This window comes from Cydia pomonella, chromosome 12 (genome assembly GCF_033807575.1).
Source record: "Cydia pomonella isolate Wapato2018A chromosome 12, ilCydPomo1, whole genome shotgun sequence".
NCBI lineage: Eukaryota > Metazoa > Arthropoda > Insecta > Lepidoptera > Tortricidae > Cydia > Cydia pomonella.
The window spans coordinates 8,011,323-8,034,955 of record NC_084714.1 but is presented as its reverse complement, the minus strand read 5'-3'; the positions used below and the strand labels follow the sequence as shown (position 1 = coordinate 8,034,955).

Genomic DNA, 23,633 nt, shown 5'->3' with positions numbered 1-23,633 from the left:
TATCTAAAACTGTACAAGCAATAGCATGATCTTAGGCAAAACCTTTGTATAAAGATGAACTCCTTGTATGAAAGTGATGAGCTGTAACTTGCATTTAGGATGGGTGAAAAAGTGATGATTGAAAACCAATAAAAAATGAAAGCAAAATACATAAATAAGTCATTGAAAGAAATAATAAAAAATATATAAAATCACACCTTTTCTTGGGCCAGCCAAGCAGCGATTTCATCAATCTCTCTTTGGTCCATTTCAGTGGGCTGTGTAAAATATAATAAAATGAAACAAACTAATTTAACAAAAAGTAGTATAAACAAATATTTTTCAAAACTATTTTTATACTACGTCAGTGGCAAACAAGCATACCGCCTGATGGTAAGCAGTCTCCGTAGCCTATAATAATAACCTATATAATAATAATAACCCCTAATAACCCTCCCTCCCCTTGTAGAGTTCTAGCAACCTTACTCACCAGCAGGAAATGATGGAGATGTAAATTTTATAAATAAAAAATTGAATTGAATTGAATTGAATTGAACAAACACTATGAGTATGGTCTAGTGTAACTGGGTCAAAATTATCTTCGTTTTCGTCTCCAAAAAATGTGACGGAGTGTAGGTTTCGTATGGGATGATTTTTAGTTTTTAATTTATCTCGAGTAAAATATAATCTACGGCTATAATGACATGCAATAGCACTCGACTTTTTGTATTTAACACGCTTTTATTAGGTCGACCTGTATGCAACTAACTCTCCTCTATCTAAATCTCTCCTCAACTGTAGGAGGGTATCCCAATATGGGACCGGCAAGAAACTCGGTGGGACACATCTTTTCAAAACATTACATCTTATAACTAACATGCATTACATAATAAAATACAATATAAATTAATATGTAATTTTATATGGATTAGAGTGTTTTACTATTGTATGGAGAAAAAAAGTTGTGATATTTCCCCTGACTTCGCTCACCGACCGAGTCTCTCCGCTCTAAAAACTATCTATTTCAATTTTTAAAAGAATCAAATATGTAACGTTTAAAGGTTGCACAAATTGAACAGGTAGCGGGAGAACATTGCGTAAAAATTAACTATGTTCTAAAATAGCAAAATGTAATTTAACGATACTAAAATCGAATGAAAACACTGTATTTTGCGTCTAAAACACGATAAAAGCACTTTTCCTCTGGAAACAGGTGGAAAAACGGAAAAAATCTTAATTAGAACATTTATCAAGTAACCAAAATCCAAGTTTACTACTATTGGTGTTGTGCAACCTCTAAAAATTTACCGATTTTAATTTTTTTTGGCATGTAATATTTTTTTTTAGTGAAAACAAGAATTCGAGCGAAGTCAGATGAAAATCGAAAATTCAGAAAAATTAAACACCCTAATATGGATGTTCAAAAAGGAGCATTTTATTTCATGAAATAACAGATATCTAGATTAAAGTGGAACTCACCGCGGGCTGCCCCTGCGTGGCGCGCAGGCTGGCGGCGGCGGCCAGCCCGCCCGACGTCTGCTCCTCCAGGTTCGCGGCGTAACTGCTTCTGCGGACATTCATAGTGTACAAAAATACCAACAAATATTCCACAAAACAACCTCATCAACACACAAGCGAATTTGACACTAAAACCGAGCTGCTAATGCTAATTGCTACAGCTCTAAACCTAAGTCAACCCAACACCAACATACAGGTGTAACAAAAATAGCTTTTTTTTTCACAATCCATAACTCCCGCGGGTACAAAATAGGCCTTTGTCCTTCAGCACACCTGCATGAAATACGATCTTTTTCGAGCAAGTGTGATGAAAATAATATTTCGTACATAAGTTCCGAAAAACTCATTGGTACGAGGCGGGGTTTGAAGCCGCGACCTCCGGATTGAAAGTCTCACGCTCTTACCGCTAGGCCACCAGTGTTCATAAAATTATTTTCCTTAATTATTATATGAAACTGTTGTAGACATAAAGTTGTTGCTCACCCGGTTTTGTTGTTGTCGTAGCTGACATTACGGGATTGTGCGAACATGTCGAATTCGTCCTTCGAGCTGGCGGGGGACTTGTCAGGTTGCGCGTCTTTTACGGCTGCAAACGCAATAATAATAAATTTATTTAAAAATCTATACACCAACTGTATAGAGTTGATGATAAGCTGTTTTATTTGTTTTAATTTAAACTTGTCTTTTTACTCACTTAGCTTGGTAATATCAGGTACATCATCACTCAGGTCGATCAGCGCATCATCATCGTTTTTCTTTGCTAGAATAAGACAAAAAAAAAATACTATTTCATCTTTGTACAAGTCAATAATAATAGATTGTACAACAAGGGCACAAAGCGATCCATTTTTACCCGAGGCAACTCGCTGCACTCAGACCAATACACTTGAGGATAAAAATGGACATTTATGCCAGAGTTATACACTGCTTTTCACTTCGATTGCGAGGAAATTATACAAAATAATCCGATATTTTAGGTTATTTTCTATTATTTCATGACAAAAGAAAATCCAACTCAGGCCGGGCGGGTGCAAGCAGTATAGCAGATGCAGGAATTTATTTATAGCTAAGTTAATAAGGATCGTAACATATGATTTTACTTTATGCTCTAGAGCATAATAAGAAATTTTATATCGCTTACACGCGACTGAAATGTCAATTTTACGAGACTGAGAAGTGAAAAGGTCTTGTAAATTTAATAAGGTTATATCTTGTATAATGTAGGTGCCAATAACTAGTCGTAGTAACTCGGAGACTATTGTTTGTAGACTAAGTAAGGCGCATGGCAATACATCCAATTCGCACGTCGCTCCGTCTCCGATGTTTGACCGAGACAACGCTATCCGCGTATGATAGTGTCATCCCGCTCGCGCGTCGGTGCGATGAGCGAATCGGATGCAGTGTGCCATGCGCCTAACCTACAGTAGTATTTATAAGAAATTGAAAAGTATGCGCCAAACATAATATTAAGAATATTGCATTAAAAAAGTAAGTTAGGTTAACTTACGGGTATCAGCAGAAGGCACACCCATGGCCGCTCCTAGGATGGCGGAAGGAGTAGCGCCGCCGGTGGCTGCATTTCTGAATATAAAATATACCAATAAATTGGCTTACCTATGTGCTTCCTTAAAATTATTATGTATTATATTTTGTGTGGCCTATGATAACCAAAAAGACTAAAATGTTTAAAACATTTTTCCTTTACCTGTCTTAACACATTCACTACGGGAGGAGGCCGAAAAACCCCGTGCAAAGTATGGTTAGTTACGAGTTACTCTAATTGCCGCAGCGAAGGTAACAAAGATATAAAATTATCACATTATGAGGACAAAGTCGTCTTCACATAACTTTGCAATTGATCTATGTTTCTCTCGAAGGTGACTTTTAGTGTACAGTAAATCTAAAAACTAATAAATAAAAATTTACTAAATTTACATTGAGCTGAACCAATTATGCCCAACATCCAATATATTTTACAGCGTAATCGCTATTCCAACGTACCAAATACTCGCGTCCGTGTCGGTATAAGTGGCCTCGGTATGGCGTCTGATTACGGTCAGCGGGGAGTCGGCTATACGGCGTCTCGAGGGATGTAATTGAGAGGGTAACCTTGACAACCCTAGCGTGGCTTACATTTGTAGATCGGAATGTTAAATCTTAATATTTTTAGTGATACTTTCATTGATTTGAAATCAGTTATTTTCTTGAACTGAAAGTATGTTACTATTTTCATTAGGACTAAAATGTACAAATTTAAGAACCCTTTTATGATCTGCCAGTCACACATTATAAGAGCTGTACAGAAGTTTAAAAAAAAGAACTACGAACGTTCAAGTTTTCAAATTCAGTCTCACGAACCGTTCCGAATCTTTTAAGACTGAACCTTAAGCCTGTGCAACTAAGATTGTTTTTTGTTTGTTTGGAAGGCGAGAATGGCATAACCAAGGCCGTCTTTATACACGCGGGGGCCTTGGGCACTCAGGAATAGGGGGCCTTAGAGCACTCTAAAACAGGGGCCGTGAAGAAGGTTGGGGCCCCGGGCACGTGCCCAGAGTGCCCAGTGGGAAAGAGGGGCCTGGGCATAACAGTAGATTGTTGAGCTGGTCGTTGGTGTACAGTAGGGAGCCAGTAAGGGGTGACTCGCCGAGCCGCGCGACTAGCTCGGCGACGCGGGTTCGCATCGTTAGTAGTGTGTCTGCTAGTTCCTGTAATCTCACCTGTTGTTGAGAAGGCGAGCGTGGCGTAACAGTAAATTGTTGAGCTGGTCGTTGGCGTGCAGAAGGGCACCAGTAAGGGGTGACTCGCCGAGCCGTGCGACTAGTTCAGCGACGCGGGTTTGCATCGCGCGAAGTGTGTCTGCTAATTCCTGTACAAGAAATTACCTTGATAATCTGATTCCTATGTTAATTATATTTCTAGGAGTGTAAACCGGTATTCATGTTCGCTAATTACGACAAGCGATTAGTCATTCCTACAAATCATATACAAACATTTACGCTAAAAGGGAGACTTCAAGTCTAGCACCAATTTTTGTCCTTGTGCCATCCGACATCTGATACCTTCGAGCAACACCGGCTTCTGACACGTCATCTTAGCGTACAAATTGCACACTCGTGACAGCTCGTTCAACATGTCGAACATGACCGTCATATTGCCATCAACAGCTGTCATAAATAGTAAGTATGATGACTGTAGATGGATGTAGGTATTGCTTACATTGAGCAGGTCGATGTCGCTCTGGTGTGTGGCGGCGGGGGGTTTTACGGTCAACTCGTTCAACATGTCCGACATGACCGCCATATTGCCTTCTACAGCTGTCATAAATAGTAAGTACGATGGCTATAGATGTAGGTATTACTTACATTGAGCAGGTCGATGTCGCTCTGGTGTGTGGCGGCGGGGGGTTTTACGGTCAACTCGTTCAACATGTCCGACATGACCGCCATATTGCCTTCTACAGCTGTCATAAATAGTAAGTACGATGGCTATAGATGTAGGTATTACTTACATTGAGCAGGTCGATGTCGCTCTGGTGTGTAGCGGCGGGAGGTTGTGCAGTCAGCTCGTTCAACATGTCGGACATGACCGCCATATTGCCTTCTACGACGGCAAGGTCTCCGCGGAGCTTGGCTGTTTGGCTGTCTGATAGTGTCACCTGAAAAATTACGTGAGTTAGATAGGCTACCAACAGATCCTAGATGAACGAATATAAATGAGTAAAATAAGCGCTGGCTTTCCGTATCATTGTATTGTATTGTATTGTAGTTCGGGCGATTTTCCGCAACTCGACGACTGGCGCCTATTTTGCGTGAAATTTCCGTATCATACAAGTTCAAGGTATAGTAAGGGTATAAAAACAACAAAGCATTTTTATAACTAACATAACTCTACAGAACTCAAATGTATAAAAAAAGGTAAAATTGTTTTTGAAGATTAGACATTTAATTTTAACCTACAAATACAAATACGTTTATTTCATTACTTTTTACAGCAGTTCATAGGTGTAAATATTAGGTAGGTGAGTAGTCATCTTAGGTACAAACTGTAGGTAAGTATTTATCTCAACAATGTGCAACAATTTGATTGTATAAGTAATGAAAATGAAAAAGGTGCGGGTACAGCTTGCTGGATTTAAACCCGCCCATGGTCAGCTAATTGGAGTGGTATCGGTATTATTTAGCGAATTATACAATAGACATAAAAAATGAGAACATTTAGTATGTAGGTAACAAGAGTTTTTACGGGGTAATTAACACTGGAACAGAATAATAAAAACATGTGTAGGTATCATGAAGTTAGCTTACCTTACCTAAAAGTTAACTTTATGAACCTAAAATACAGTTTGATGTTTTGCTTTGAAAGAAGCCGATGGGCGGTAGATGCCGTTGGCGTTTTCGTAATTGATACTTGACACAAATCTTCAATCGCCTCAAAATATTATTTACTAAAAAACGATACGATAATGTATAAAGGTCAAACACAAATCATACCCACATTAAAGATACAGTTAAGGAAATAAAAGTTTGCCTCTTTTCCGCTCTACTGGCGATCTATGTCGGCGTTATTGCCTTGAACGTTCAACAATACTATTATTCTGTTAGGGGCTATGCCACGCTACTGAACCTTTATATCACTGAAACCATCTATTGAGATTGCCTCCTAGAATTGTCGGTCTCCCGTGAGTAAGTAATATTCTGAGTATACTCAAAAGTAGACGGGTGATTTTATCGCTCAACACATACGCTTTATAACGTGAAAAAGAAACCTGTTGCGTTATGCGTGAAAAAAGTTTTCATATACCGCCATTAGACGTTCAGTTTAGCTTTTAATTCGGTTGTACAAAATTATTTTCTTTTGTTGATTACAAATTAGCTATTGCCCCAATGTGGTGTAAAATTACAAAATTAGCGATTAAGATATTTCGGAGACGCCACCTAATATCCGCGACAGAGCAACGATGCCGTATCAAGCGGTTCCTGAACACATCATTGAGAACATATAATATGTAAGTATCTACGCACATTAAACAGTGCATCTAACTGAACATAATTAGGCATTGAAACACTCTTGTGATCCTATTATTAAACTCACTTCGTTTGGTTCATAAACCCACACTCGTATTTTAATGTCTTTCTATATGTAGCAGTCATCTACTCACTCGCTCTGCTGCGATTTAAAAAGTTGCAACACTCTTTTTTATCTCGAGTCGAGTCTAACTCACCCGGGCATATGACTATGACTATATTTAGGTAAGGATGTGCATGAGCATCTTAGTTCCCAGAAAATCTGCTCTGAGAATATTGAGTAGTAGGTTCCTAGACCTCACCAAAGCATTCGACAATAACTTTTTTTTTATTCTGGCGCTTTGTTTCAAGCCTGCTTCTCTTTTTCCATCCAGAGCTGAATGACAAGAATAGCAACTTTAAGTTTTCTAATTTATAATAGAAGTAGGTACTTACAGTGCTCGGTGGGACTTCGCTGGGCACGTGGCTAGGTGACAGCTGTGGTGGACCGCGCGCCGGTGAGCCCACTGGCACGTCTCCGTCCGGCACGCTCTGCTAAGACATTTCTAAGTTAGTTTACATATTTACATACATATGTCCTTATCAACCATTAGAATAGTACATTACGATACAAGTGCGAAAAATAGGAAATTCGAAACGAGTGGCGATAAATTAAAACACGACCGAAGGGAGTGTTTTAAATCGACACGAGTTGCGAATTACCTATTCGCACATGTATCGTACAACGTTTTACAGTACATATGGCCCTTTAAATGTTCGACACAGTAACATAATATGCTACTTCTCGCACTAGTGCTATAAAGTAGCCCCATATGTACTGTAATAGTACATTACGATACAAGTGCGAAAAATAGGAAATTCGAAACGAGTGGCGATAAATTAAAACACGACCGAAGGGAGTGTTTTAAATCGACACGAGTTGCGAATTACCTATTCGCACATGTATCGTACAACGTTTTACAGTACATATGGCCCTTTAAATGTTCGACACAGTAACGTAATATGCTACTTCTCGCACTAGTGCTATAAAGTAGCCCCATATGTACTGTAAAGAGATATAAAGAGGCTTTTTCAATTTTATGGATAGAAGAATAGTGTACAGCAGCCCCGTCAAGAATGGGGTTAAAACCTACAAATGAATAAAACCCACTAAATGATTCCAACCATCAGGAACCAAACAAAAGTATGTAGTCCGTCAGTCTGTGTTTTTTGATTTGGCTGCCCCTCCCCTCATGGCGAGCTCAAATTTTACATACAATGTATGCCCTCTGCAGCCTCTGCCCCCCCCCCCCCCCCCCCTAGTTCCCTATTTCACTGGCTGGCTACGCCCTTTTCTATGGTTGTTCAGCGTAGACAGGTAAAATGATTTCTCTGCGTTGGTTAGCCACTCTAATCGAGGCTAGTAGCTTACCCTCTGTGGTGTGAATATAGGCGCCATAGCATCTAGATCGGTCATAGGGAACTCCACTCCTTTTGTACGCAGCTCGTTGTACACTTGCCCAACACCCTGAAAAATAATCGCTCATCAGAAAACGTGTATGTAACTATGTACCTAGTAAAAACGGAATGGGAAGTAGGTACGTCATATACAATTCCCTAATTCGACACCAAAAAAGGAAAGGTATTAATTCAGGCTTCTGGGTAAGAAAAAATATACAGGGGGTCAAAGGTTCTGTATTTTGCGAGTTGACGAATTGATGGTTTAATGAATTTGAAAATAATTAAACAAATGTATTCCGTACACAGTAAGTACCTATTTACAATTTTGCAGGAAAAAATGCTGTAAAAATATAACGCAACTTGATAATGATAACAATTTAATTAGTACCTACCCACGTAGACTACGACCACGCTATTTTTGCAGAAGAACGTATAAATATCTCTATAAGCTCCATACTTGATGTAGCACTTGGCATGAAAACTTAGCTAGTCTGATTTTAGTCTAATGATTACAACAGAAAACCCGTCTTATTATGAAGATTGTATAAAGAAACACCGAGTTAAGACCGAAAAATAGACCGACAGTTCGTTTTCTATGACGGGTGATCGGTGATCACGTGATGCTTTTAATAAAAGTGTCGGACGCCCCGGCCCGGTCTAACGTCAGTCATCCTTTAATAAACTGTACCTAAATCAAGGGAAGCAAAGATTCCTCGAACTCCATATTTTGATTTCAGTAGGTACAGTCAAAGAATTTAATTTCCTACGCATTTCGTACCTTGTCACAGTGACAATAGTATGAGGTCTCTAGCGAGTTTCATGTTGTTTGTCAGGAAATTAAATTCCTAGACTGTATCTGTTCAAAAATCGACCTTATTCTAGTGTAGTTACGTTATTTATTAGTAAAGTCATTTTCCCTATGTTACCTGCAGCTCAGGCTGGCTCGAGAACGCATCGGCCCAGCATTGAATGAGGCTCAGCACTTTCTCTTGGACCACTGTAGGTGGATCATTTTTAGGCCCGATCAGTTTTACCTGTTAACAAAGAACATACTCGTAACTTATACATACGTACACTATTCAGTGTGTGTTCTCTTTTTACGAGTAAACTAGAAACTGTAAGTAGAAATCACAGGACTAAAGTCCAATCAAAAATCTCCCAACTATGCATGATCCAAAATTAATGCAAAATTAATGACTGAGTTCTAGGTCAACATATTTTCATAAATATTAAAAAAAACTCAGACTTAACTAAAATAACATTGTTATTGATACTTAATTACAAGGTGTAACAAAAATAGTGGGGTATTTTAGTTACATCTTGTACATCTCCTCTATACTGTCCCGATATCGAGTTAAGAAGACTCGGAGAATTGAGTTGTAAATACGTCGTGAGTTGTAATCGCGTCCTAATAAATAATAGTTTATTTATTAGTATTCTAAGATCAACTACGAGTAAGTATAACTATATTTGCCAGTTTTGCCACCATTATGGTATTTCAGGGAAATTTGCCTCCATCAATATTAAACCATTTTCTTAAAAACAAATTAGACTTAATGTGTATATCAATTTATTTTATGATAAAAATATACAAAACAAATGACTGAGAAGGTTGATTAAAAATAAACCCGTTTTGTATCACATTATCAGAACTAGTTTTTTTATTCGATCCAATGTATGGCTGTTGCACAATATATATATTGCTGTTGCATAATATGGCAGCAGTTTGATAGTTTATTTTGTTCATTTTTGCTACATACTTTAAATTGTTTTCTCAATTAGTAATCTTTGAAATACTACTTCGTATACAATTCACTTCGTGGTTTGTTATCGGAATCTTCCCGAATATTCATATTGCATCTCTTTTCTTTTTATGTCTAACGAAAGTGATGCACCAACACTACGCAAACCCAGACTACTAAAATTAACATACACCCTAATACTCGTTATGCATTTATTTATTCTAAGTACCTGGGAGACCGACTTTTGCTTGGAAAACATTGAAAAACTCAAAAATGCGTGTTTTCCCAGAGTTAAGACCTAGCTAGATCGATGTTTAGCTCCCGAAAACCCCCATATAATCAATTTCATCGAAATCGTTACTAAATTACTGGGAATTGTCGAATGCCCGCTCCACACATTGTACGCGAATCGCACTCGAAAGCCGCTAGTTGCAAATGTCAAGTCATTGGAAAGTTCGTGCTTTGTTACTGAATAACAAATCACGAATACTATGCTCAGATTGAACGTGCAAAAGTTTTGCGAATCAAATTAACTTTAGTGTTTCGCAGTTCCGCACGCTTTTCGCACAATAAATGTGGGGCCGCTACACTACACATTTGTGTGTAGACAAGACACACAACACTGTGTTTTTGGTGTACCAAACTGACTGAAGTCAGTATCAAATTAAACTAGATAGTGACGGCCAAATATATCGTAACACTTTTCTCTTACCATAGAAAAGGCGTTCCGATATATTTAGACACTGGCCATAATTAGCTAGGTATTTAAAGTTGACTATACGCGAATCGCATTTGAATGTCGTAAGTTGCAAATGTCAAGTCAATAGAAATTTTGCCGCAACCCCCCAAGGAATACCTAATATCCTCAGATTAAAGGTGCAAAAAGTATTTAAATTAAATGAACATTCAGACACTTTTTCCGGTTCCGTGCGCTACCTATTTGTAAAATAAATCTCACGCTGGCCCATTTGTGTAAAGATGTTACCCAAAGATGCTTGTATACATTCAAATGTAAAAAATGTAAAAATATGGGTGCACATTGCATTTGCTCGAAACTATGTCCTTTAAGCGCCAATCACATCCACGCTTCCCGATAGCGGGCCCGAAATCAATCCCGATGTCGGGCCTGATAGTCGTTTTCCCTTTCACCAAATATCAGCACATCGTTAACAATATTTGACATGTAAAAAATACTTTGTCTCTAATTGCCAAAAATGTTCAATGTTTGATATTTCAATATCAATTTCATTTTTATTCAAGGACCACCTAAGATCATTTTTTGTTAGTACAAATATGACTTATAAAATATGGTGGTATATTGTTGCATATGAACATTTTTTTTTACGTTTCAAATATTGTTAACGATGTGCTCATATTTGGTGAAACGGAAAAATACTCTTGCTTGGGCGCGACGTCGGGCTGATATCAGGCCTGATTAAGTGTGGATGTAAGTGGCACTATTATAGCTCTTAAGTCGGCGAATTAAGAGCAATGGGACATATTTTTGAGTAGGTTGTGTGAACCCATATTTTTACACTTGACAGCACAGCATTTCAAGTCATGGAGTCAATATAAAGCGTCCCTGCAATACGAGAACAAGTAGCAAGTAGATTTTATATCAGTTGAAGGCCACAGTGAATCATTCTGCAACACAATGTATGCACTTGTCTGGAGACATCTAACATGTAAATGTAGGTATACCTACTTTTATTAATATACGTAAACATCCATTAGATAAGTATGTTTAATAACCCTAGGACCCTAAATGCAGACGGGTACCAATGTGGGTTGATTAATTTTATGAAATTTACTTAATTAAAAATGACGTAGTTTATAGCGTAAAAAGATGTGGATTACTTACACCTACTTGTATATTTTGCTTAAATAATTATCTTATACATTTTAAAAACAAATTAGGTACTTATACTTTTTGGGGTTACAGGCCAGTACTGACAAGAACAATTTTTCGCCAATCTGATAAAATTGTCTAATCAAATCAGGTGGTGTGTAAACACAAATTTGGCTCGTCGATTTTGACCGCCGATTATAACCGATATTACAATTTGTGTCTAAGAATACCAATTTGTGATGCTAGTATTTGCGTTAGTGGGTGGGATCGAAATCTATATTATGCGACGACAACTTCGTTGGGGCGGCCACGTTTTAAGATTGGCTGAGGGTCGGGTGGCTATATAAGCACATCTTTTACTCAGACCTGGAGGAGGGCAAGCGAAAACACGGCGGACAACTTCTCAGGTATAAAGATGTGCTTAAGCGCCACATGAAGAGCTGCAACACTGACCCGTTTCTGTAGGAGAAACAGGCGGCCGACCGCCCTATATGGAGATCTTTCGTCGTTAAACAAACAAATGATTTTGAACCCCGTCGACTTGTGGACCTCGACATCAGACGGGATGAAATGAAGGCCCGCCCACCAGCGGCAATTACGTATAATTACGTGAATGGTGTGTTTTCCTGCCCGTCATGTCTTCGCAAGTAAAATTGGCTACGCGAGCCACATGCGAGCATACGAACGTACCTATTCAACAACGGAGCTGAAACAGTCGCCGTGCACGAAACCGGCCGGGAGAGTATATTATATTCGCGTATGGGGTATTTTTTAATTATTGACCGAAGCGTAGCGTAGGTCTACGTTTTGACTCGCGCAATCTGCTTTCGTATGTCCGGATGTTCTCCTCTACAGGTCGCAATTCTCAACCGATTCGCGTGAAATTTTGCGACCATATTCTATGATCAAATAGAATTTTTTTTGTTGATCCAGTTTTTTGGAATTTTTTCAAAATGGCGGAGTCATGGTACGTCGCGCCTAAACAAATAGCCGTATCCATATCATAAGAGTTTCCTCCTTGTGAGACATGGTTACAGAGTGATTTGCGAAAAATTCAGATATTTTAGAACGCTGGTTTAGGGGGTATTTAGATATTTAGGTTTTACTCGAGAATAAGTAACCTAATTTCACCGTGTCACATATATCCATTCGTGGCTCAATTGGAATACACTATCTTTACAATCATGAGGGTCCGGGCTCAAATCCCGAACAATGAAATCTTTTTTGTTTTTTTTTTTGCAACTTAATTTCCTATTTTTTATTGACTAAGCTTTGTAACAGGGAGAGAGAAGAGGACCCTGGATCTATTCCCTGAATTGTAACATTTTGTATTTTTTTTGTATTTAAATTTCGTATTGTTGATCAAGCGAGCACGAAGCGCGAGCAAAGCGTATTCGTTTCAGTTTTATTGTCTGAATTTTTTTTACAACCGTTAAAGTTCAAGGAGACGGACAGTTGCGCAGGCGAAAACGGGTTCATGTTTAAAAAAATCTGAGCAGTTTTTGCATTTAGATTATTTGACGACCGGTCTGGCCTAGTGGGTAGTGACTCTGCCTATGAAGCTGATGGTCCCGGGTTCAAATCCTGGTAAGAGCATATATTTGTGTGATGAACACGGATATTTGTTTCTGAGTCATGGGTGTTTTCTATGTATTTAAGTATTTATAATTATATATTATATATATCGTTGTCTAGGTACCTACAACACAAGCCTTATTGAGCTTACTGTGGGACTTAGTCAATTTGTGTAATAATGTCCTATAATATTTATTTATTTATTTATTTATTTATCAACTTTGGCTTTGCTATAGAGACGTAGTTGTAAATAGATTGATATTAGGAATAGAAGTTTAAACGTAAATGTATGTTATATTGCTTTAATAAAATAAAAAAATATATATCATAGCTAAAAGAGGGAAACGGTTTTCTAACATATTTCCTGCGTGCCGTCGCCGCAGACAGTTTCGGTACGGTTCGTGGCATTCTTTTAGAAAATTTTGGTGCATATAGATTACTAAGAGCCAGCGATGCTTGCTATAATCTTGTCTACAAAAATTCAGGCCACAAATTTGCAGGAACACAATGTTCCGAAGATTTATTATATATCTTCTGTTGATATTTTAGTCAAGGTATTCGATGTAGCAAAATGATGCTTTAGCGGATTAAACTGCCAAATCCTATAGAGATAAAACACTACAGAGTCAAGCTCTGATGGCCCTTCTTCTGCCGACGAAGATGGAGGTGGTTCTACTTTTACCATTCAGAGGATGACCGACTAACTGTGGGCGTTTGGAAACGGGAAAGAGAGTATTTTCTCTTTCCTTCCCATTTTGTAGGCGTTGGCAAAGAGAATTTGAAATGGAGGTGGACTGTCAAACAAAATTTTGTTGCTACAGTAAAATTGCTGCTATATCTTTCGACACCTGATAAAAATTGTAAAACGCCATTTGACTTTCCTTTCCTTGATGATCTTTTTGATCCTTATTCGTTTACTAATATATGTTAAAATTGTTAAATAAACCTAAAAGTGGCGCCATCTAATAGATAAAAGGCCAAATGTTTGACAGCATCGTTTCGAGCGATGGCACCATAACGTTCCAAAAGTTTTAATCATATGTCCAAAGATGGCAGTAAATTTACGTGTCTACAAAGTTTTCTTAGTTAATAATTAATGTAAATTCCTTTTCCGTGCAGGCTTTTTAAATTCTGATATATGAAAAATAGTATGAAAATAAATTGACCCATCAATAAATCAGCTTTGAAAATGTCTTTAAGGGCTCTTTATTCGTTTTATTTATTATTTATAAGTATGCTTAAAAAGATGGCGATCGTTTTTTTTTTGTTTTAGGTAACTTTGCATTTTTTTATTTGTATGAGGATATTGCAAATCACAAAATCATAGCGACCACCTAATCATTCGCAAATGAGTTCAAATTTGGCACATAGATTACTATTACATAAAGGGAGCCATGTGAAGATAAAATCCTTTCAACTTTTTTCTACATACAAAGTTGGACCATCCTATTCGATAATTATGTTTTTTTGTCAATTTAGTTTTTATAAATTCTTCTAAACAGCGGAGCCATAGGTACATTTATTCAGTTTTAAGGGCTCCTCTACACGATGGCCCAGCGTAAGCCAATCTAAGGGACGCAGCTATGCGGTGAAATGAGGTAGCAATATCACTTGCTCCCTCTAACGCAGTGGTTCCTAACCTTGTCAGTTCTGCCACCCCTATGACTAACTAGGAAACCCGATTTTACCCCTACTCCCAATAAATATCAATATTCTTTATTACAGGTCTAATTTCTGTTATATTTAATTGAGCTTATTACCTCCGTAAAATACCAGATTTACCACTACGGGGGTAATTACCCCCAAGTTAGGAACCGCTGCTCTAACGCATAAATGCGCCCCTAGGACTTGCCTACGCTGGGCCATCGTGTAGAGGAGCCATAAGCTATGCTCGCGAGGTCTACAGCTCACAGAGCTACTAGTTTAGAGCTTTCAAATCAAACATCAGCTAGGGTTGCCATTCGTCCGGTATATACGGGAATGTCACCGTATTGAAGGATCGCATTCCGTACCTATATGAATACCGGCAATACCGCTGTAAAATACGCACGTAGGTGTTCCAATTCAAAAAGAATAAATTATTCTTTTTGAATTGGAACGCCTACGAATAATTAGAATTCACTAATCACTATCCGAAAGTACACTGCCTTTCGGTCGCGCCGAAACATACCGGCGTAATAAAGGTTCGGCAGTTTTAGACGGAAACCGAAAATCAAATCGGCCTAACATTTTTTAAATGCCGAAACCGAATCTTCGGTCGTAGTCTAATGGTATAGTTTCTATTTTCCTCCGTGAGCTTCTACGGATTATCGTCTTATCTATTGTTTAAAAACCGCAAAGGCGCGTGCCACTATGAAAAAATGGTCAAGCCGCATAGGTAGCGTTTATTGAATTACTACTCTATTGAGCACGGAATAAGATTCATTATGAACTAATACAGAATTCTAACAGAATAGCTGTCTGATCACTATTGGTGCGTCTAAGGTAGGCGACTAAACGCTCTCAAACCAGCTTAACTTGTGACACTGCGATCCGAAACAAAGATACGTATTCGAAGACCTCGCTTGCACTGGTAATGCGAGCGCACGGCTAGCTAGCGCCAAGGAAGCAATGTTATGTTTCTCGAGGAGCAGGTAAAAAACAGGGCCGAATTTTCACACAAATATATTTGGGTGGTTTTACGAAATAACGCTAACTCTTCAGACTTCTAACAAACTGACACTGTTTGTATGGTTTGCTTGAAAGAGTTAGCGTGATTTGACTCTAAACGATATGCATATTTTGTTTTATATTTATTTATTTTATGCATACACTATTATGTATATGTTACTTATTTTTTTGTTGACTCATAATATAAATTTGTATAATTTTTTTACTAAATGTGTACTCTATTGTAAATAATATCTTTATTTTAGTGTACATAATTATAACATATAGGTCTATTTTAACATTAGTAGTACGGGATTGTTAAATGGATGTACATATTTATTACTATTTTACCATTGTTTTATTGTTTATTTAAAATAAGCCTGTTTAAAGTTTAAAATTAGCAAACAACTGTTTAAACACTTGATTATAAAAATGAGTATATCTCGTTATTATTGTAATTACACAAACCCATTCTGTTAGATGTGTACCTACTATTTAAATAGTGTTATGTTTTATCTCTTTAAATTAAACAACGTAAAACCACCCAAATATATTTGTGTGAAAATCCGGCCCTGTTTTTTACCTGCTCCTCGAGAAACATAACATTGCTTCCTTGGCGCTAGCTAGCCGTGCGCTCGCATTACCAGTGCAAGCGAGGTCTTCGAATACGTATCTTTGTTTCGGATCGCAGTGTCACAAGTTAAGCTGGTTTGAGAGCGTTTAGTCGTCTACCTTAGACGCACCAATAGAGATCAGACAGCTATTCTGTTAGAATTCTGTATTAGTTCATAATGAATCTTATTCCGTGCCCAATAGAGTAGTAATTCAATAAACGCTACCTATGTGGCTTGACCATTTTTTCATAGTGGCACGCGCCTTTGCGGTTTTTAAACAATAGATAAGACGATAATCCGTAGAAGCTCACGGAGGAAAATAGAAACTATACCTACGAATAACTAGTTTGTTAGAACCTTATACTCAAATAAAATACTTTTTTGGTTTAAGAAATCAATAAGATGTTAATCCAATAAAACTGTCTGCAGTGTCTGCATTATTCTGCAGGTACTTTGGAAACTTAGCATTCAAGGGTATTTTTGAAGTCAACAATAATGAAACTCATGCTATGCTGTTACGAATGCAATTTATATGGCAACGTAGAATGCTTTAAATCCTGGGGCATTGATGCTCTATTCTAATATAATAACGGTTTTTATTATTATTGTTCACAGATGGAACATGTTTATAACTCGCGGTCACTACAACAATGTTGTTCCCATCCCGTACTGATTTTTATGTCTGTGAAGTTTTGTTTTTTTAGGTAAGAGTTCGAGAGCGCAACCGCTGCTTACAGTAGGTATATACAGGGTGGAATTTTGTAATGCCACCTGAAGGGAAAGTACTCTTAAAACTGTAGATAGAAAATTTTACTCAAAGAAAACATTCCTTTATTTTTTAAAAGAAAGAAAACTGCATTCAAAGATTTTTAAAAATTCGCTTGCCGCACCCGGTAATCGAATCGACTAAAATCTCTAATAGTTGCACCCTGTACTTTTATTGCATCGATCGTTAGGGTCAATTATAAGGATGAAATCTCTCTAACAAACTTCATAAATTAAATGAAAGGAAAACAATGAAATCTTAAATTATTTTAATTATTTACAAAAAATGGTAAACTAACTAATTGCTCAAAATGGGCTCCATCCATCTTCTTGGTTACACAAATTTATTCTTCTAACGAATTCATTTCTAGTAACCTTTAATAACGTGTTGTGGTGAATGTTATAAATCGTATTCTGAACTTCAACTCTCAACTCGTTTACATTCTCATAAGATTTAATGTAAATTAGATTTTTTACTTATCCCCACAAAAAAAAATCTAAAAGGGTGAGATCTGGTGATCTCGCAGGCCATCTGATTGAGCCGTTTGTACCAATCCAGGTATTAAAATGGTTATTAATGTAGGCAGTAGTGATTCTGCTGTTATGGGCTGGAACACCATCTTGCTGTAGAATTATTTGGTTTCGCTCTTCATCGGGGAAACCATTTAACTCATTTCTTAATAAATCCAGTATTTCTAAATACTTGACAGTGTTTAAGTGACCTTCGTACACATGGACTAACACAACCATATTTCTCATAATTCCGCACCAAACGTTGAAAGAAAATCTTACTTGACTGTTAGTTAATAACATAAGTAAATAATAATAATTAATTAATAACATAATTATTAATTAATAACATAAGTAAACAGATGGATCTTTGAGTAAAAGTGCTTTAACTTGATCCATTGAATTAATAATTTAAGATTTCATTGTTTTTCTTTCATTTAATTTATGAGGTTTGTTAGAGAGATTTCATCCTTATAATTGACCCTAACGATCGATGCAATAAAAGTACAGGGTGCAACTTTTAGAGATTTTAGTCGGTTCGATTACCGGGTGCGGCAAGCGAATTTTTAAAAATCTTTGAATGCAGTTTTCTTTCTTTTAAAAAATAAAGGAATGTTTTCTTTGAGTAAAACTTTCTATCTACAGTATTAAGAGTACTTTCCCTTCAGGTGGCATTACAAAATTCCACCTTGTATATATTATTACGTTACGTTCACGTATACGAATTTTACGATCTTCACAATTAACCTCATGTCATTTTAAAATGAACGCTATTTCGAGAAAAGGATCCAATACACAAAAATCTGTCAATAGAATTTGAACTTTCTGTCAAAAAAAGTCATACATTTAAATGAAAAAAAAAAAGATTAGAGGATGGATCCTTGTCGCTTAATTACGTTGCCTTGCTGATATGGTTTTCAAATGCGGCGACTGTGTAATAACCGCCCAAGACGTATGTAATGACACTGAATGATGTGGCTTTTATATAGTTTCACCTGTCCCGTTGTCTGTCTGTCGGTCTGTATCGTGTAATTAAATCTTGCAAGTTAAATTTGACCCACTTCCCGGTTTCCGATGAAGCTGAAAATTTGCATACATATGTAAGTCGGTTGACAATGCAATACTATGGTACCATCGAGCTGATCTGATGATGGAGACAGAAGGTGAACATTGAAACTCTGTGATAAAACAACGCAACCTAATTGCGTTTGGGGTTTTTAGAATTGTGTCGATGAGTATTAGTTGCGTGTAGAAAGAAAAGTACAGTCAGCGTTAAAAGATTGTACCAATAATATTTTTTTGCCAAAAACTTAAGTAAAACTGCGCTTGCGTTCGGATCGTAAATGTTTCATTAGATTCTGCTAAGTTAACAGTAGGTTATGTTTGTCTATAAAAAATCCCCGACGACTGTGGGCGTCGGCCCTAAAGTTGAATAATACAAAAACATACGTGACTCATACCTAGTCAAGATGTGATACTTATGTTGTAGTCGTAACACGAATGATAATAAAGATATTTGATTTATTATTATGCCTCAACACTTGTTCTCTTAGTAAATGGTTTTGGATATGAAAACTTTTAGAGCATAGATCATATAACGCGGTTGGTACGACGTTATTCATTATTATAGTCAGCTAGTGGAGGGAGCCAGATGCCCTCCGCTTTCTTTACTTACTGAAATGAACATTTGATTAAGTAATATGAGAAATAATCTTATCTTAAGCCAAGCTTGAAGGTTTGAAGGAAAATATGGAACGGAACCAAAAAAACGACACGTGATTAACGTGACGATTAATGTGTTCGTAAAAAGTTTAAAAAAGGGCTGAGACTTCACATTTATTAATGTTCTATAAGATGTAATGTTTCGAACGTTACGCGCAGGGCAGACGATGGAGAGGCTGGTTGTTCAGGGCAGAGTGGATGGCACAAGGCCCAGATTGCGGCCCTGAATGCGATGGACCGACCAAGTGAAAGCTCTCACCGGGTCACCCTTAAATCTGAAGCATGGCGGAGAAACAAATAAAAATGCCGTACAACTACCGCAATGATACTCTGACAAGAGTATACGACTAAGACAAATAATGCTTTGAATAGATGTGTCCCTCCGAGTTTCTTGGTACCCCATATTGGGATACCCTCCTACAATTTAGGAGGGATGTTAGAGCCGGCGTAGCTTTATTTGACGCTCATAAACGCATTGCCTGCTTTAATAATAAACTATCTTTTTCTTTAAACATACAATATTAGCTTATAATTATATCAGTAAATTTTAATCAGATTTTAAACAAGGATAATTGTATTTTTTAACAAATAGTCAAGCTAAAGTGTATAATAGTGTTGAAAAATGTGCAAATATAGACGCACTTAACTGTATCTTAAGGCATAAAAATACCAGATACAGTCAAAAGCAATAAAAACGCATAATTCTATATGAAATCAACAGAATGTGACCCATTTTCACTGCTATTACTGTACACGTAATTTCGTAATTTCCATTGGTTAAGGTTATATCATTCAATGTTTAGAACAATGTCGTACATTTGAATATTACCTATGCTTATCAAACAAAACCGCCTTATCTGATATAGCCATGAGTCAGCTAGTTCACTGAACTTCATAATACTATCTATATGGACATAGACAGCGAGGCAAGTCAATCTACTAAGCAGTAAAATCCAGTAGAAACGCTAATCCCCACTGTAACTACTGGCATATTTAGGCTTAACTGGCAAATAAAGACAAATAAGGTAGAATATAGCATATAACTGGTTGGGATAACATTGAGAGACCGTAAAACAAATGAGTGGTTGAGACAACAGAGCACTGATGTTGAAAGACGCGTAGCCAGATTGAAGTGGGAATGGGCTGGTCACATAGCACGAAAGACCGATTCGTGGAGTAAACGACTACTCGAGTGGCGACCATAATTTTTATAATATAATAACTTTATTAACATAAAACAAAAGAGTTTGTACAAACATGACAGTATGGAGTAAGGTCCGACCGAGATCTCGGTCTCGGTCTCGGCATTCTCGGCCGAAAATCGAGCCAAGATCTCGGCCAAAATGGACCGAGATTCTTGCCGAGACCGAGACTAGGTTATCATTGGTGAATTTGAATTTTCCGCGCACGATCGCCGGGGGTCTAACCCACCCACTGGTTGTGGTTGCATCGCCCGGTTGGTATGACGTTTTTTGTGATTTTGATTGCTTTCATACCCACATTTTAAGCCAATTACTTATCAAATACTAAGTGTTGGGATCGGATAGGCGCAGTTGCAAGTAATGACTTGTTCATTTGGGTCTTTTCGTTTTGTGGTTGTTGTTATTGATGAATAAATGAGTGTATATTATTATCGGAATGTAACTTAAATTAACTTGTTGTGAGTGGAAGATGACACTGGGTATTTTGTTTTTTTTTTTATAACTCTTAAATGGCCATATTCAAAATAATTTTCCTGAAAAATTATTTCCTTCCAAATAATCCAAATCCAAATCTGGTTATAAAGTATATGGTATAGTTTATGAGTAAAATGGCTGTGTCATACGCACAGACTGACAGACATAAGGACATGACGAAACTATAAGGGTTCAATTTGTGCCATTTTAGCTACGGAACCCTAAAAATATTATTTAATAGCGCTACAAATTAATTATGATTGCCCATGGACATAATCAACATCAGATGAGCCACTTATGCATTGCCAACTGTTGCAACCCTTAAGATCCCTGATACCAAGGTCTTGAAGCACATGTTGTAGCACAAAGAAATGCCCCAGGAGAGTTATGAGTTATCATTCCACAATCTGTACATTCTAGGAATTAAATGTGCAAGCGAGTTTACAAGTTAAGACTCATATTCCTATGTATGTTACTACTGGTTGGAAGTTATTTTACCATATTTTATGACTTTATAAACCAAAAGGACGATTTTAAACTTAACCCTTTACTGCATGTAATAAAACATATTTGTTTTTGAACTTTAATAATTGTTAATCGAGTTGAATATCATATCTGCCATTTATGGCTTCGTGTATTAATTTGTAATGATCAATGATATCCACCATTTATGGCTTCGTGTGTTAATTTGTAATGATCAATTGCAATTAAAGTTCAACCAACAGTGCTATCAAGTTTAGTTTGTTTGCCAGAGACTTGGATATCCCTACTAAAATTATGAATTCAAAAATCACTGTGTTACCTTTGCATTTATAATATTATCTATGTCTGTTACCTCATCTCATTTAAACAGCTAAACAAGTTTATATGAAATACAGTATTTAGATATTTTGAGTCCCAGGAAGAACAAGCATTGTATTGAACCTCACTTTAGAATGATTTTATCATAGAAAAACTTACACACAACAACCCATAACATAGATAAAGTTATGGGTAGTAACTAGTATTTTATATGTATAAGTGTGGATCCTGCCACCTTGACACTTGCAAAGTTTATTAAAGACAGGGTCTATTTACCAAACTCTTTTTATTATGCAGACTTCCTTTGGCATAAAGGAAAACATTAAAAATGTATTTATTTTCAGACAATTTAGGGGTGAACTATGACATAGAATAGGCATCATAAAATTGGATATGTTCCTCAGAATTTTATCCAATCTACTGACAGAAAGTACAATAAATAGAGCCACATACATACCAATAAGTACACATATCGTTGGGATAGTGCAATACTGCCCAATTAACAAAGTCAATAGGGTTCGAAATTTAAACAATGTACAAGGAAATTGTACCTTACTACTTTTGGTGGTTACATAGTATTGCACTATCCCCAACGGTATTAATAACTCAATTATGGTGTATTTTGCCCAAAGGGATTTTAACTACACTACAACTCTTTCAAAAAACTTTCCCAAGATCTTAATCATACTACAACTCACCAATTCTGAGATAAACTCCTTATTGCACACCAACACATGGAAGGATTTGCCACAATTCTTCACGCAAGTCTCCAGAACCGTCAGGGTGTACATAACCACTGTGTAGTTCTTGCCTGCACTCTGGGTCAGTCTTTTCCGAATAGCCTTTATGGCATCCTTAGGCCCATCTGCGGTACTGTTAATTATATCACATATTTCCATATTAAGTGCCCAGTTTTCTGATGGAAGAGAGCCATCAGTAGCTTGTTCTGAAAGTTAATAAAATAAATTAACAGGTATTCACAACATCCTGAGTCTGTGTTACACAGTACATGTAATACAAAAAACAAGTACTATGCGGTTTCCTATATGCTAACAACATCCTTTTTATATGTACTTCTTTGTTTAAAGCTATGTAGTAATCTTGAAATTAATTTGTTTGGTTTATAGTTGTGCAATTATTACATGTTTTCATTATTGAAGATGTGAATCGGCATATCATCTAATTAAGCCGTTATAACATCTACATCAATCAATTAACGTGGGTCAAAGTTATCAGCACCTATGCGAGTTATTTATATGTTAAACAGTTACGTTTCTAGAGCAATAACAATACACTTTTCAGTAACTTTTTATTTCTAAACGTCATAATAAATAAACAAATCATCCTATGACAAAGAGAAATTTGTATTTTCCTGATAAATAGTGCGCAACAAAAAGGAAAGGACACTGATCTTTAAAACACTTCTGAGAGATGTGTCCTATAAAGTGATATTGTAGAGGATTAAATAGTTACCTATCTTCTGGCCAACCGGCGTAGAAAACGGATTTCCTACACCAAAAAAGGACATTTTAAAGGATTTCTTGAATATTTATCAAAAAAGGTTTCACTGATTTCACTTGTCACTGCAAAACGCAGAAATGTCAAAATACAGGGTCATTTGGATGGAAAGTTATATGGCCACTTTGATATACATTTTCTTATAAATATTAAATGAGTCACTGAATTTTAGCGTTTTCGAAAACGATTTACAAAATTAATAAAAAAAAATCTGAATATAATATTTCTTTAAGAAATGTTAGTCTTAAAAT

General features: G+C 36.8%; 1 protein-coding gene across 2 annotated transcripts in view; it reads right to left on the bottom strand.

Annotated features, from left to right (window-relative positions):
* Positions 1-23,484, bottom strand: part of LOC133523399 (TOM1-like protein 2) — a 28,767-nt gene extending 5,283 nt beyond the window's left edge. Inside the window, exons 1-12 of one of the 2 annotated variants that reach the window (XM_061858941.1) lie at positions 23,338-23,484; positions 22,563-22,810; positions 8,888-8,995; positions 7,933-8,028; positions 6,957-7,055; positions 5,006-5,152; positions 4,215-4,363; positions 3,005-3,078; positions 2,192-2,257; positions 1,981-2,083; positions 1,459-1,546; positions 198-257 (exon numbers count right to left, since the gene is read on the bottom strand). In XM_061858941.1, the coding sequence (XP_061714925.1) occupies positions 198-257; positions 1,459-1,546; positions 1,981-2,083; positions 2,192-2,257; positions 3,005-3,078; positions 4,215-4,363; positions 5,006-5,152; positions 6,957-7,055; positions 7,933-8,028; positions 8,888-8,995; positions 22,563-22,810; positions 23,338-23,392 (1,293 nt within the window). In that variant the 5' untranslated portion in view covers positions 23,393-23,484. The remainder of the gene's footprint in view (positions 1-197; positions 258-1,458; positions 1,547-1,980; positions 2,084-2,191; positions 2,258-3,004; positions 3,079-4,214; positions 4,364-5,005; positions 5,153-6,956; positions 7,056-7,932; positions 8,029-8,887; positions 8,996-22,562; positions 22,811-23,337) is intronic. The other variant, XM_061858942.1, reaches the window with a different exon arrangement.
* Positions 23,485-23,633: the final 149 nt, after the last annotated feature.